At 41.0% G+C, this 14499-nt stretch overlaps 2 protein-coding genes across 7 annotated transcripts in view; one reads left to right on the top strand and one right to left on the bottom strand.

Annotated features, from left to right (window-relative positions):
• Positions 1 to 489: 489 nt before the first annotated feature.
• Positions 490 to 9124, bottom strand: ORC6 (origin recognition complex subunit 6). Of its 5 annotated transcripts, none has more exons than XM_070451360.1 (7): positions 8695 to 9114; positions 7350 to 7530; positions 5622 to 5785; positions 5314 to 5403; positions 3986 to 4098; positions 3414 to 3482; positions 490 to 1038 (listed from the first exon to the last, which is right to left on the bottom strand). In XM_070451360.1, exons 1-7 carry the CDS (start codon positions 8757 to 8759, stop codon positions 911 to 913), a joined length of 810 nt encoding a protein of 269 aa, XP_070307461.1. In that variant the 5' UTR covers positions 8760 to 9114; the 3' UTR covers positions 490 to 910. The 5 variants fall into 5 exon arrangements, with proteins under 5 accessions (XP_070307461.1, XP_070307465.1, XP_070307462.1 ...); XM_070451364.1 differs by having other exon boundaries at positions 7350 to 7471; positions 8695 to 9108; XM_070451361.1 differs by having other exon boundaries at positions 7350 to 7479; positions 8695 to 9108.
• A 98-nt stretch (positions 9125 to 9222) lies between these two features.
• Positions 9223 to 14499, top strand: part of VPS35 (VPS35 retromer complex component) — a 28107-nt gene continuing 22830 nt past the window's right edge. The window contains exon 1 of one of the 2 annotated variants that reach the window (XM_070451365.1): positions 9223 to 9312. In XM_070451365.1, the coding sequence (XP_070307466.1) occupies positions 9310 to 9312 (3 nt within the window). In that variant the 5' untranslated portion in view covers positions 9223 to 9309. Of the gene's footprint in view, positions 9313 to 10060; positions 10148 to 14499 lie in introns of those variants that run through there. The other variant, XM_070451366.1, reaches the window with a different exon arrangement.

Consider the following 14499-nt stretch of genomic DNA (forward strand, 5'->3'; position numbering starts at 1 on the left):
ATGCTTTACATGTATTGGCTCAGATACTCCTCCAATTATTCTATGAGGTAGACATCTCTTTTATTCCTACTTATAGATGAAGGATGTGTGTTAGTCACTTAGCTGTGTCCAGCTTTTTGTGACCCCATGGACTGTAGCCCACCAGGCTCCTCTGTCCGTGGAATTCTCCAGGCAAGAATACTGGAGTGGATTACCATTTCCTTCTCCAGGGGATCTTCCTGACCCAGAGATCGAACCTGCATTGCAGGCAGAGTCTTTAACCTCTGGGCTATAGGGATAACCAGCTGAAGGATAAAGAAGCTAATTAACTTGTTCAAGGTTTCACAGGTGGTAAGAGCTGAGCAGGATTTTAAACCCAGAAAGCCTGATTCAAGAGTTTGTGCTCTGGGGAGCAGTATGGTTCAGTTCAGCAACCTGGGTCTTTTTTCCCCGTCAGAGAAGACAGCTTTTGGCATCACAAGAATTCTCCCAAACTGATAACAAGTACACTTTTAATGCATATAAAAATAATATTTATTAACTTAAGATTGTACCATATATGGATTTATTCAAACCAAGAGATTTACACAAAAACTTAAGTAAAATCCTTAGACTCCATTCAGCCTGAAATTCATATTATGGATAGGACAGGAGACTGTCTTTTGCTTAAAACAAAACAAAAAAGCAAAATGGCTTCAATTACATTTTGCAGAGTGCAGACCTGTGGGGAGCCAAGGCTGAGTCAACCAGGCACTAATGAATTTGCCACCCATATCAGAGCCATCCTGCTCAGCCCCAAGGCTGGCTTCTTTGCCATTAAGAATAGGATCTTTGTTTTAAAAGTTTAAACAAATTTCCAAAGTCCTCACATTTTCCTTGAGGTGGCAGATGCACTGCTGGTTTGCAGTACAAGTTAGTCTGGAAGCTGAAATCACTGTGTTGCAGACTTTTGAGCTCTAGCAGCATTTTCCAAAATTTTCCTTTTCCATTCTTCATAATCTTGTGTCAGATCTTCATCTTTTTGCGGTTTATGTAGGGTCTCTACTGCATTTTCTATTTCTAAGAGAGAAAAAACATTTTTTTAATGTTTCAAAATCCTTATGTTATAAATAAGTAAGAAAGAATTAAGCTTATTTACTTTAAAATGTCTATCTTAATTAAGGTAATAGGGAATAAGATACCAGAATGAAAAGTGGAAACAGAAGTTAACACATCGGTTTTTCACTCTCCCTTATACTCCAAGCATTTCAAGACTTCTTGACGATAGTTAACATTTATCAAACCTTGAACCAAGCACTTTAATTGTATTATCTCATTCAGTCTTCACCACAATTCTATGAAATGGATGCAAACATTAATCACATTTTATAGATTAGGAAATTGAGGTTCACAGAAATTGTCACTTTCCTAAAACTGCACAGCCAGTAGGTGATAAAGCAGGATTTGAACCTAAACAGTTTGTCTTCAGATGTATTCTTTTTCTTCTATTTTTAAAAATTTAAGTATTAAGAAAAGAATTTTTACAGTGTTGTATTGATTTCTGCCATAAAACAATGCAAATCAGTCATAATTATACACACATTCCCCCCTTTCCTAGCCTCCCTCCCCTCCCCGCATCCCATCCCTCCAGGTCATCACAGAACACCAGACTGGGCTTCCTGTGCTACATAGCAACTTCTTACCGGCTATCCATCTTACACCTGATAGTGTATGTATGTTGATGCTACTTTCTCCATTCGTCCTACTTTCTCCGGCTATCCATCTTACACCTGATAGTGTATGTATGTTGATGCTACTTTCTCCCTCCCTGACTATGTCCTCTACATCTGTCTCCAATCCTTCCTGCAATAGGCTCATCAATATCATATTTCTAGATTCCATTATATATGCTTTAATATGGCATCACCAACTTGATGGACATGAGTTTGAGTAAGCTCCAGGAGTTGGTGATGGACAGGGAAGCCTGGCATGCTGCAGTCCATAGGGTCTCAAAGAGTCAGACATGACTGAGTGACTGAACTGATACTATCTTTGTTTTTCTCTGACTTATTTCACTCTGTATAACAGGCTCTAGATTCATCCATCTCACTACAAGTGACTCAAATGTGTTCTTTTTTATGGCTGAGTAATATTCCATTGTATGAATATGTGTGTGTATATATATACACACACACACCACACCTTTATTCATCTGTTAACAGACATCTAAGTTGCTTCCATGTCCTAGCTATTGTAAACAATGCTGCTATGAACACTGGGGTACATGTGCCTTTTTCAATTATGGTTTTCTCAGGGTATATGCCCAGTAGTGGGGCTGCTGGGTCATATGGTAGATTTATTACTACCTTTCTAAGGAATCGCCATACTGTTCTCCATAATGGTTGTATCAGTTTACATTCCCACCAACAGTGTAGAAGGGGTCACTTATCTCCACACCCACTCTACCATTTATTGTTTGTAGATTTTTTTATGATGGCCATTCTGACTAGCATGAGGTGATACTTCATTGAAGTTTTAATTCCCCAGTAGCTCAGATGGAAAAGAATCTGCCTACAATGTGGGAGACCCAGCTTCGATCCCTGGGTTGGGAAGATCCCCTGGAGGAGGAAATGGCAACTCATTCCAGTATTCTTGCCTGGAGAATCCCATGGACAGAGGAGCCTGGTGGGCTACAGTCCATGGGGTCAAACAGAGTTGGACACAACTGAGCCACTAACACTTTCTTTCTTCTAATAATTAGTGATGTTGAGCATCTTTTCACCTGTTTATTGGCCATCAGATATATTCTTAATTACACAGTACTTGTGTAAACTACTGCTTGGAAAACTGGTATTATCAATGATTAACTGACAGGATTTAGCTAAAATCTGACTCTTTTTGTTTTTAAATGAAGTATGGTTGATTTATAATGTGACAGTTTCTGGTGTAAAACAAAGTGATTCAGTTACACACACACACACATACATATATCTACTTTTTTATATTCTTTTCCATTATGGTTTATCACAGGACACTGAATATAGTTCCCTGCTGCACCTGCTATACAGTAGGACCTTGTTGTTTACCCATCCGTTATATATAGTTTGCATCTGATAGTCACAAACTCCCAATCCAACCATCTCCTGCACCCCTGTCCCCTTGGCAACCACCAGTCTGTTCTCTGTGTCTGTGAGTCTGTCTGTTTCATAAATAAGTTCGTTTGTGTCATATTTTTGACTCCATCTAGAAGTGTTATCACTGGTATTTGTCTTACTCTGACTTATTTTGTTTAGTATGATAATTTCTAGGTCCATCCATGTTGCTGCAAATGTAAAATCTGACTCTTGTTAAGGCAAGCTACTAAAGCAGCAAAGGGCTGTTCACTGCATTAAATCCATTGTACACTAATCCTATTGTACCAAATTCAATCTTCATGTAGTATTAACATGCCTCACCCTTTGCTGAAGGTTCAATCACTGTCTTCTTTTTCTTCTGTGGTGGAGTAGCTGAATCTCCAGGTTCTCCTTTAAAGGGGGGAAAAATATATACATATATATACATACACACACACACACACACACACACATACATATATATTTATCATCTGAGTTCATTTTTCTCTTATTTTTAATTTCAGTTTTGGGGTGTATTTTGGATCACAAATAAAAATTAGGTATCTCGAATGACCAAATACTAGGATAAGGAGAAGGAAAATTATTTTGCTTTCTCTTTTCTTTGGCTTTTCTTGTCAGACTTCAAAAGGGAGAATCTGTTCTCTAGGCATGAATTTACAGAATTACAGCATTTTTTTTAATGGTTGTTTTTAGTTATTAAGCTATTTATTTGAAAACAAACTAATTTTGTTACTGAAAATAAAGAGTAATTTTCTTACTAAAAATTGATCTCATCTATAGTAAATATATAATTCAGAAAGCAGCTAGTCTGCAAGTTTGAAAATATTTAACTTTTACCATCAGGTTTACATTTTCAAGTGACACATTCTAGAAACATGGAATGAATTACTCACTGTCAATCTGCTGCCCAATCTTTTCTAATTGTTTATAGAGTCGATCAAATATGGCCTTTTTAACTCCAGATGTGGCTGCCATTTTATTTCTGTCCACCTTTAGCTTTAGAATCCTACAAAAGAATTTGATAAACTGCAGTTCTTAAGATCAGTACTATTATCTTCTTTGGCCAAACAGTTATCAACTTATTTCCTTTCCACTCAGGCTTTATGAAGAGCTCCCAACTGTTTAATTTTCCCTTTACTTCGCACACATATCATTAGCTAAAAACCATGCAAACTTACCTTTTAAAACTATTTATTTAGTTATTTATTGTACTGCAAGAATTGTAATATACACGTTATCTGTTATATAACAAACAGGACACATGAAAGACATCTACTGTAGTGCTTCATGCCTTATAGAACTCTTTCTAGTAAATCTCAGATATTAACTAATTTGCTGAATGTCAATTACAGCATGTTAAAATATTTAATTCACTTTAACTCAAGATGCTTATATTTATACTACTACAAGAATATAAACCACTCTCACCTCCAAAAACTCCCTCCCTAATAATAATTCACAACAACCACTAATGAAAAATAACAAAGAAAGCGTCTTAATTCAGATAACAGACCTATTTGAATCTTTTTTTGCTCAGTGAAACTTGGTTTCAAAAGTAAGGTTGTCCATATTGTTTTCTATAATAGTCATATTCCCTCCATATACTTTTATTGAATTAAAAGGCATTTTCTATTAAGGCCAATTAATCACTAATAGTAGCTAATGGAGCCAAACACATCAAAATTAGTGGTTAGGTAGTAAAAAACCTATTTCCTAACAGCCAACTAATTTTGTTTTCTGAGGAGTTTTCCAGCAAGATAAAACAAGACAACTTTAGATGAAGATAGCAATTACCAATATTTCCAGGGTAAAATTTTAGTCAGTATACATATAGATAACCCCAAAGATTCAAATTAAGAATTTATTATTGAAATGTTTTATAAATTACTTGAAAAAGAGTTGTAATCAATACTTTAAAAATGTGACTGGAAAATCATAACTAAATGCTATTTTAACGACAGATTTCATTATTTATAAAAGGCAGACCCTGAAATCAGATTATCCAGCTTATATATATTGGCAAGTAGGCTTCGGGCAACATTAATTCCTAGTTGTCAGATCTGTTGTGGGATAAACTGAGATTCGGGTCACTTGGCCACTATTAATGTTATTTAGGAAAATATGCTTTGAGTTGAAATCAACTAAATTAGAAGTATTCTTTGGGAATGAGGAATTTATTTATAAATTACAGACTTTCCTGACTGGTAAAAGGAATACTTACTTGCAAGCTGAAAGCAGTGCAGCAGTGGTGAAAAGTGGCCTGGATAAGTCAAGATCCACTTGCTGTGTTTGTGGAAGGCTGGACTCATAGCTAAGTAAAAGCAGTGTTTGCAGAGTTATTTGTTAGAAAATATTGTTTCAAAGGGACTGAAAATGCAAATAAGAACTCATCAATGTGTAAGTTTAAATGTATAAGAAATACATTCTGTCACTTCAGCATGTTAGTTATTTTTTAAACTGAAAATTTCCAGGACATTGGATACTTCCATTTTACGTATCAGTATTGAGTTTTAATTATATGCCTCATACCTTTGCAGTATCTTTGAAGCCAAGTTCACTGCTTCTGTACAGCTAAACTGTACTGCTAGGTCTCTTATTCCAATATTTGAGTTCAGGCCCAATAAACACTCGAAAGATTTAAGACAACTCTGATACATCTTCTTGCTCAAGCCAGAAAGTTTAATCAAGTAAGCCTTTGAAAGGAAAAAGAAATGAATCATAAAAATCATAAGTGCTCTATATTAGTACCTTTAACACTTGTTTAATAAGTTAACTTTTCAAAATTAATTATTTCTTTGGTAAGTCACACTACCTAAAGGTTTAGCTTCATTTACTCAAAAATCAGTAACCATGTCAGGCAAGTTAAGTAATACTCACAATAAGCTCACTATAGAAGCTACCTGTAGAAGCGCAGTCATGTCACACGTGTGTGCAGATGATTTAAAATACAACATAGTGCTACCAATACCAAGCTGTGAGCTAAAAAATGTGTGTGTGTATGCACACGCACATGTGTGCATGCTCAGTTGTGTCTGACTCTTTGCGGTCCCATGGACTGTAACCAGGTCCATGGACTGCCAGGTTCCTCTGCCTATGTAATTTTCCAGGCAAGAATACTGGACTGGGGTGCCATTTCCTACTCCAGGGAATCTTCCCAACCCAGGGAGAGAACCCATGTCTCTTGTGTGTCCTACATGGGCAGGTGGATTCTTTACCAGTAGTGCCACATGTGAAGCCCACAAATTAAAAAACACAGAAGACATATATAAAGTTACTTGTTTTAACAAAGGTGCCAATTTGTAATCCACTGGAAAAACGAAGGACGGAAGTAGTGGGAGTGGTGTGGGGAGGGTAAGTGTGTGCGAAAGGGACAGGAGACAGAAACTGGGAGAGAAACAGGAGGGATAACAACTGAGGGACACCAACTCTGCCTGGGGAAGAAAAGCTTAATAAAGGATGTAACAGCAAAGTGGGGTCATTTTAAGACAAACAGAAGCTTGCTAGAAGAGCATCCTGGGTTTAAAAAATAAAGGCAGTGCATGTAAAAGTCAGCCACTAAGGTGCATGGTCTGTCAAGCGAACAGTGTAGCTTGAGGTTAACAGGGTTCAAGAGATGCTGGAGAATTTGATGGTAATGGGGAGCCAACCCATTGGAAGCCAATGGTGTTTACCATGCCACCATTTTATCACTGTAGCATTACGTGACAGGCACTGTGTTAAGAGTGCTACATATATATTGTATATTGTGTGTATATATATATACCGACTATATATATATAGTATATTGTGTTTCTTCCTTACAATTATCCAGTGAAATGGATACCTCTTATCCTACTAGATAGATGAGGACACAAGAGACTCACAGAACTAGTAACTGGCAGTGCTGAGATCTGGTCTCAACATGTGAGTCTTGCCATAGCTTGGCTCTCAACCACTGTGACATTGGAAGAAAAATAATACGATTGTTTTAAAGTATGTGATTTAGGAGGATGATGCTAGTGGCAGTTTGATAGATGGCTTTGTATAAGGAAAGAAGTGCTCAGGGAAAGTATGTAGTAAAGAGAAAAGAGATCGTTGCAAAAAAGTTTTTTTCTCCAACTTGACAAAATGGTTCTAAACTTCATCTAGAACAACATATTCTAGATAAAAATTCTAAAACAGAGTTGTGACAGGGGCTAGTACAACCAGAAATGAAAACATATGATTAAACTTCAGTGCCACACCAGATTATTCAGACATTCAGTGGGACCTACTTACCCTGTCCAAAGGGCACTTCATGTAGGAAGCTGCAAGGTCCAGACACATGACTGCATTGCTGGTTTCTGTGGTTCGTGCAGACAGGCCAACACACTTCACATGGGACAGTCGCAAGTACTCCTCTGCTTTCCTGAGCAACACATTCACTAAAACTCCTTCTTTTTCAGAAGTTTGCCCAATACTTTGGTAAGCAATAAATTCAGCCTGGTGGACTTCATTCTGACCCTAACTCTTGTGCACGTTTATTTGGGGCTGGGAATGAAACTCACACCCTTTGGGGAAGGACAGGGTTCTACAAGACAGAACAAACCCTCTGACTCCAAACATCACTGTGCTCCAATCCTTTCAGGAAGAATTAAGTTCTTGAAATCCTCCAAAAAAGGCCAACCCTTCTTTCAGCCTTCCATTACTGGACCAAGCATGAACTAAGATAAGAAGCAGGCAGGTGAGACCAGGGTTCCTCCTTCCCCTAAATCAGTGGTTCTCAAACTTTACTGTACATGACAGTCACCTTGGAGCATGTGAAAACAAGCCCCAAGTTTTTGATCAGTAGGCCTACAGTAGGGCCCAAGAATGTGCATTTCTACCAAGTGGCAGAAAATATTGATGCTGCTGGTCCAGGGACTACACTTCGAGAACCACTATTCTAAACGATTAAGAATGCAGAAGGCCATACTTCCTGTCTTTTAAGAAGTGCTCCTTCCCTTCCCTCAACTAATCCACAGCCCAGGCATCCGTCCTAGCCCTGCCCTCCAGAGTTAAGTCCTGCCCTTCACAGTTTAAAGTATTTAGAAATACTTTATTTCTAACCCTGGATCTTGCAAAGGCCCTTCCCATCTCCGGGCTTTTGTACAGTTTGCTGTGCCAGCTTGGGCCCTCTTCCCACATCTTCCCGTGGCTGGTAGCTTCGAGTCTCAGAACAAACGGCAACCCCTCCGAGGCTTTCTGGAAAGTCTTTTTTGTTTGTTTAAATTAAAAGCAGGCACAGGCCGCGCTCCGCCCCACCCGCGGCGGCTCCGCACACCCATCCTATTTCGTTTCCTGCATGTAGCTGCCACCAGACACTGCCCTCCTTGGGGTCTGTATCCCGTCTACCTCTGCCGTAAACGCACTCTCAGTAAGTTTCAGGGAAACGACCCACGTTCTCCGTCTCCCTTTCCCACCACCGTGCATCTCACAGTGCTAGCTGGTCCCAGGGGCCGCTCGTCCCTCCGGCCAGCTCAGAGAGTCCACAGCCGGGAGGAGTTTCTTGATGTAGAGCCTAAATCCTGCCGTTGCGCGGGAAAAGTATGGGCCTCATTTGAGGAGGGCGCAGGGCTACTGGGGCGTGCGCAGCCCGACTCACCTCAGCACCTCCGGCTCGACGATGCCCAGGCGCGGGGCTAAACGCCTGATCAGACCAGACTCCATGGTGCGGACGAGGAAGACAGCCACAGCTGAGACCCGACGAAACCCGCGCGCAGATGCTACGCTCACCAGTTAAGGCTGGGCCCCTTCCCCCTAGCAGCATCTGGATTGGTTGGGACTAGAAGTTACACTGCCCTGCAAACCAATCCTGGCCATCCTTCTGCGCGTGCGCGCTGCGAGTACACACGTCAAGGCCAAAAGTGAATGCTCTGGGATGGCTCCCACTCATTCCATTCCTCCCTTCTAGAGAGACTCGAACGCTGCCTTTCCCTCCGGCGGCCCCTTCCTGCCGCCGAGAGTTTCCCCGCTACTCCGCACTGCCCCGCCCTCTCACACACTGCGGAGAGATTGGCTGGCGCCTAGGTCCGTCAGTCCACCGTGAAGTGACAGGGACCAATAAATAACGGGAGCTGGGGGACCAATCGAGGAGCCCTCTGCTGGGTCCGAAGGCGGAGCCAGAGGGGGCGGGGCTTGGAGGGGCCGCAGAGTCACCTGACCGCGGGAGGCTCCGCGCGGGGTGGGTGCTGCTCGCTGCAGGCTTAGGGGAGTCGCCATGGTGAGTGCTGAGGGGCGGCGGGCCCGGGGCTGACCCTTTTCCCAGCCACTGCTCACTCCCACCGCTTTGGAACCGTGCAGGCGGAGTCGGGGCCCAGCAGCCGGGTCGCAGCTAATACCAGCCAGGCTTGGCCTACGGGTTGGGGGACAGGCCGGGGAAGGCCGCAGGCGGGCCGATCCAGGATCGGGTGGGCGGCGGCGCCTGGCCATGGCCGTTGCTGTTTGAGGGGGTGTATTCGCTCGGTACCTCTGAGAGTAAGTAAGGGCCTGCGACCCCTCTGAGTGAGTTGGCCACCGCCCCTCCTTGAGGGGATCTCTAGTGCTGGGTCTGGGCGTCTGGCTGGAACGGGGGCGTACGGAGGGCCTGAGGCTCAGAGGTGGCGTTGGGACCCGCCCAAAGGCTGCTGCCTTGCTGACGGTTCCACCTTTGTGCCTGGTAGTGCTTTCGTGTCCCTTTCTTGTGCAAGAAATACCTTCTGGAGAGTCCTTAATAGTGCCCAGGCCTTTTTTAGCCTCATGGGCCTCTTAGATTGCAGTGTGTGTCAGAGAATTCTAGGGACTGGCTTAGGTGAATTTCGTGGGAGGACTCCTACTATCTGATATCCATTAATTCTGAGAGACAAGAAAGAGACTGCTTGTTTCCTTTAACATTTGTTCACTGGGCGCCCTGGCTGTCTTACTGCCTTCCCCATTGATGAAATCCAAATCTTTTACTCACTGGAAGTAGGCATTCTCCTCAGCGCCTCCCCATGCTGGCAGCAAATCGTGGTGTAGCTGTTGGCTCGTGAACTTGAACTTCCTCAAAATGTGACTCCTTGTGTCTAATTTCTACAAAGGCAAGTTGTCACTTGCATTTTATTAGCGTTTGACATAGTCTGTACTGTATAATGTTTTAGCATGTTGGTGTACAGTATGTCAGTTTTAGTTATCAAACTATTCAGTTTGTGTAGTCAAGCTTCTCAAAACCTGTAAGCCTGGAAACTGCCTTCACTTTAAATGCGCTAATGCCAAAAAAGCAGAATGTTTGACATATATTGCTTTCATATAATATGATGCTGTACGAGGTGATTTTGCTTATTTCTCTGAATTCTTAGTTGGGAATTGATATAAGAATGGTGCAAAAATTAAACTAGCATTTGTCTGTTTCTCTACATTTATGGATTGACATTTATAGTGTTTGTAATAAAAAAGCACCTACTTGAGGATCTCTTATATATCCCTGTTCTGTGCTTGAGGAACCAGTTTGAAATAGTGAATGAGACACACTGTCCTATCCTCGTGAATTTTACTGGGAAAGAAAACTTGAGTAGTAGTCTTGTTACAGCCACTGTCTCTGTGACTTGGGCAAGTCACTCATTCTTGAGTCTCCTTTTTGCATCTGAAAACAAATGTTCTCTTTTTGGCCCTTCCCAATTCTAAAATCTAGGATTCAGTTCAATTTATCATGCATCTTGTGTGCCTTTCATGTCATGCACTGTGCTGGGCACTGAAAACATAGCCCATGCTTTCAAAGAACTTAAGAGTCTAGCAGGGAAGACATACTTATGGAACTTAATGTAGTACAGTCTGAGTACTGAGGACAGTCGGTCAGTTCAGTGCTGTGGGGCCATGAAAGGAGAGACGGTTCTGGGGAGTATGGGAAAGATTACAGGAAGTAACATGTGAACTGAGATTCTGAGGACAGTGAGTAGAAATTTTCTAGGTGGAGAAGAATGTGTATTGTTAGTAGATAAAGCTGGGGGAAGTAAATGCTCATGGTGTGTGCCATCACAGGATTCCTGGGGAAATTTATTGGTAAATGAAATTGGAGATGCTGGTATTAAAATATATGTTTGGATATTCCCAATCTTTATCACGCTTAGTTCTCCCTACTTCAGTTGCTATTTTGTGTCTTACGGTCTTTTTAAAAAATAGTGTTTTCATTAACATAATGAAATTCTGTATCTTTGTGAGGTGTGTTATTTTCATTTTATAGTTGATTAACATTGCATTGTTTGATTACATCTATCTTGAAAACATCTATATGAGTGGAGAGATCGACAAGTCTCTAGGATGATTGTAGATAATTGCTGGTATCTATGGGGAATATAATAATGATGGGAACACTTATGTGAATTGCTTATTACCAAGTGCTAAGCAATTTTTAAGCTTTATCAGTGTCATTTCACTTTATTACTCATAACAATGATACGAGTAATCCTGTTATCCTTGTTTGCTGCAAGAGGAAATGAAAGCACATTGTTTGAATGGGAACTAGTTTTATAAGTGATATGTTCACAGTGACCTTTGTTTTCTCTACACCTTTTAACTGTAGACTTGTGAGGGCTATTTGGCTTGAATCTATGAGCTAAAAGGGGCCTAATCACAAATGTTAATTTGATCTTGACTCTAGTGTTTCCGTTTTTCTCTGATGCATATAACTGCTATGTAGAGTCATTCGTAAACACAGAACCCCTTTTATGAGTGAGGGGTCATTGGTTACCTAATTTGTGTGTAGTGAAATCATGTTCATGTTAAACTGTCTTGCTCAGTGCCATTCTTGGTAGTAAGGGCATCTAGATGTTCCTTTAGAATGCAGCCCTAGAACCCATAGTCTGCAATAAGAGAGAAGCACCGCAAGTAGAGAGTAGCCCCCACTTGCCACAACTAGAGAAAGCCCACTGAAAGCAATGAAGACCAACTGCAGCCATAGATAAGTAAAGTTCTTAAGAAGGACATTTTGACATATGCTACAACATGGATGAACCTTGAAGATATTATGGCAAGTGCAATAAACCAGACACAAAAGAATGAATGTTGTATAATTTCCCTTATATGAGGTCCTAGAGAAGTCGAGCTCTTAGACACAGAAAGTGGTAGTTGCCTAGGGCAGAAGTGGGGGGATGGGAAGTTATTGTTTATTGCTCACAGAGTTTCCTTTTGGAAAGGTGAAAAGGTTCTGGAAATGGATGGTGGCAGTGGCTGTAAAACAGTGTGAATGTACTTTATGCTGCCGAACTGCACTCTTAAAAATGGTTAAAATGGCAAATTTTACATTGTGTGTGTTTTACCACAATAAAAATTTCTGCTTATCTCAAAGCTGGCCTTCTGAACCTAGTGAAATCCATTTATTCTAATAATTGTTAAATCTATTGCATCGAGAGGTAAGGAGTCAAAAAACCCACACCGCTGCTTCATCTCAGAGAACTAGCCCATGATGAATAGTGAATTTCATTAAGTCAGAATCCTTAAATGCACATGTTCTCCTTGTCAGCATTTTACACTAATAGTTTTGTTGTGTTAGTGTTCAATTTAAAAGATATTGAACTTTTTCTTTGATATTTATTTATGCTTATGAAGAAGTATGCCCTCAGTTCAGTTCAGTCACTCAGTTGTGTCCAACTCTTTGCGAACCCATGAATCGCAGCACGCCAGGCCTCTCTGTCCATCACCAACTCCCGGAGTTCACTCAGACTCATGTCCATCAAGTTGGTGATGCCATCCAGCCATCTCATCCTCTGTCATCCCCTTCTCCTCCTGCCCCCAATCCCTCCCAGCATCAGGGTCTCTTCCGATGAGTCAACTCTTCTCATGAGGTGGCCAAAGTATTGGAGTTTCAGCTTCAGCATCAGTCCTTCCAGTGAACACCCAGGACTGATCTTTAGGATGGACTGGTTGGATCTCCTTGCAGTCCAAGGGACTCTCAAGAGTCTTCTCCAACACCACAGTTCAAAAGCATCAATTCTTTGGTGCTCAACGTTCTTCACAGTCCAACTCTCACATCCATACATGACCTCTGGAAAAACCATAGCCTTGACTAGACAGACCTTTGTTGGTGAAGTAATGTCTCTGCTTTGTGATATGCTATCTAGGTTGGTCATAACTTTCCTTCCAAGGAGTAAGCATCTTTTAATTTCATGGCTGCAGTCACCATCTGCAGTGATTTTGGAGCCCCCCAAAAATAAAGTCTGCTACTGTTTCCCCATCTATTTGCCATGAAGTGATGGGACCAGATGCCATGATCTTAGTTTTCAGAATGCTAAGCCAACTTTTTCACTCTCCTCTTTCACTTTCATCAAGAGGCTTTTTAGTTCCTCTTCACTTTCTGCCATAAGGGTGGTGTCATCTGCATATCTGAGGTTATTGATATTTTTCCCGGCAATCTTGAGCCCAGCTTGTGCTTCTTCCAGCCCAGTGTTTCTCAAGATGTACTCTGCATGTAAGTTAAATAAGCAGGGTGACAATATACAGCCTTGACATACTCCTTTTCCTATTTGGAACTAGTCTGTTGTTCCTTGTCCAGTTCTAACTGTTGCTTCCTGACCTGCATATAGGTTTCTCAAGAGGCAGGTCAGGTGGTCTGGTATTCCCATCTCTTTCAGAATTTTCCACAGTTTATTGTGATCCACACAGTCAAAGGCTTTGGCATAGTCAATAAAGCAGAAGTATGCCCTAGGGAAACTCAATTTCAAAACATTTTTACCACCCAAAAAGGAACCTGTGCTCATTAATCAGTTCCTCATCCACTCTCCCTCCTGGTAACCACCAGTCTGCTTTCTGTTTCTATGGATGATTTTCCTGTTCTGGATGCAAATATACCTCATTTTATTGTACTTGGCTTTACTGCATTTTTTTTTTTTCAAATTGAAAATTTGTGGCAATCCTGCATCTAGCAACTCTTTTCGGTGCCATTTTTCTAACAGCATTTGCTCACTTTGTGTTTTTGTGTCAGAGTTTGGTAATTCTCACAGTATTTCATACTTTTTCATTATCATATTTTTTATGGTGATCAATTCTGATTGTTTTGAAGTGACACAGAGTGTACTTACATAAGTCTGCAAACTTAATTGATAAGTGTGTGTATCTCACTGCTCCCTGACCAGCTCTTCTCCAGTACTCTCCCTTTTCTTGAGCCTCCCAATTCCCTGAGATACAACAGTATTGAAATTAAGCCAATTAATTGCCCTACAGTAGTCTCTTAAGTGTTCAAATGTAATGAAGAGTTGAAAGAGTTCAAGTGAAATCAAAAGCTAGAAATGATTAAACTCAGTGAGGAAGACATGTCAAAAGCTTAGCCTCTTGTACCAGTTAGCTAAGTTGTAAATGTAAAGGAAAAGTTACTGAAGGAAATTAAAAGCGCTACTCTAGTGAGCACATGAATGATAGGAAGGTGAAACTGCCTTATGGTTGATATGGAGAAAGTTTTAGT

This window comes from Odocoileus virginianus, chromosome 20 (assembly GCF_023699985.2).
Source record: "Odocoileus virginianus isolate 20LAN1187 ecotype Illinois chromosome 20, Ovbor_1.2, whole genome shotgun sequence".
NCBI classification, from domain to species: Eukaryota; Metazoa; Chordata; class Mammalia; order Artiodactyla; family Cervidae; genus Odocoileus; species Odocoileus virginianus.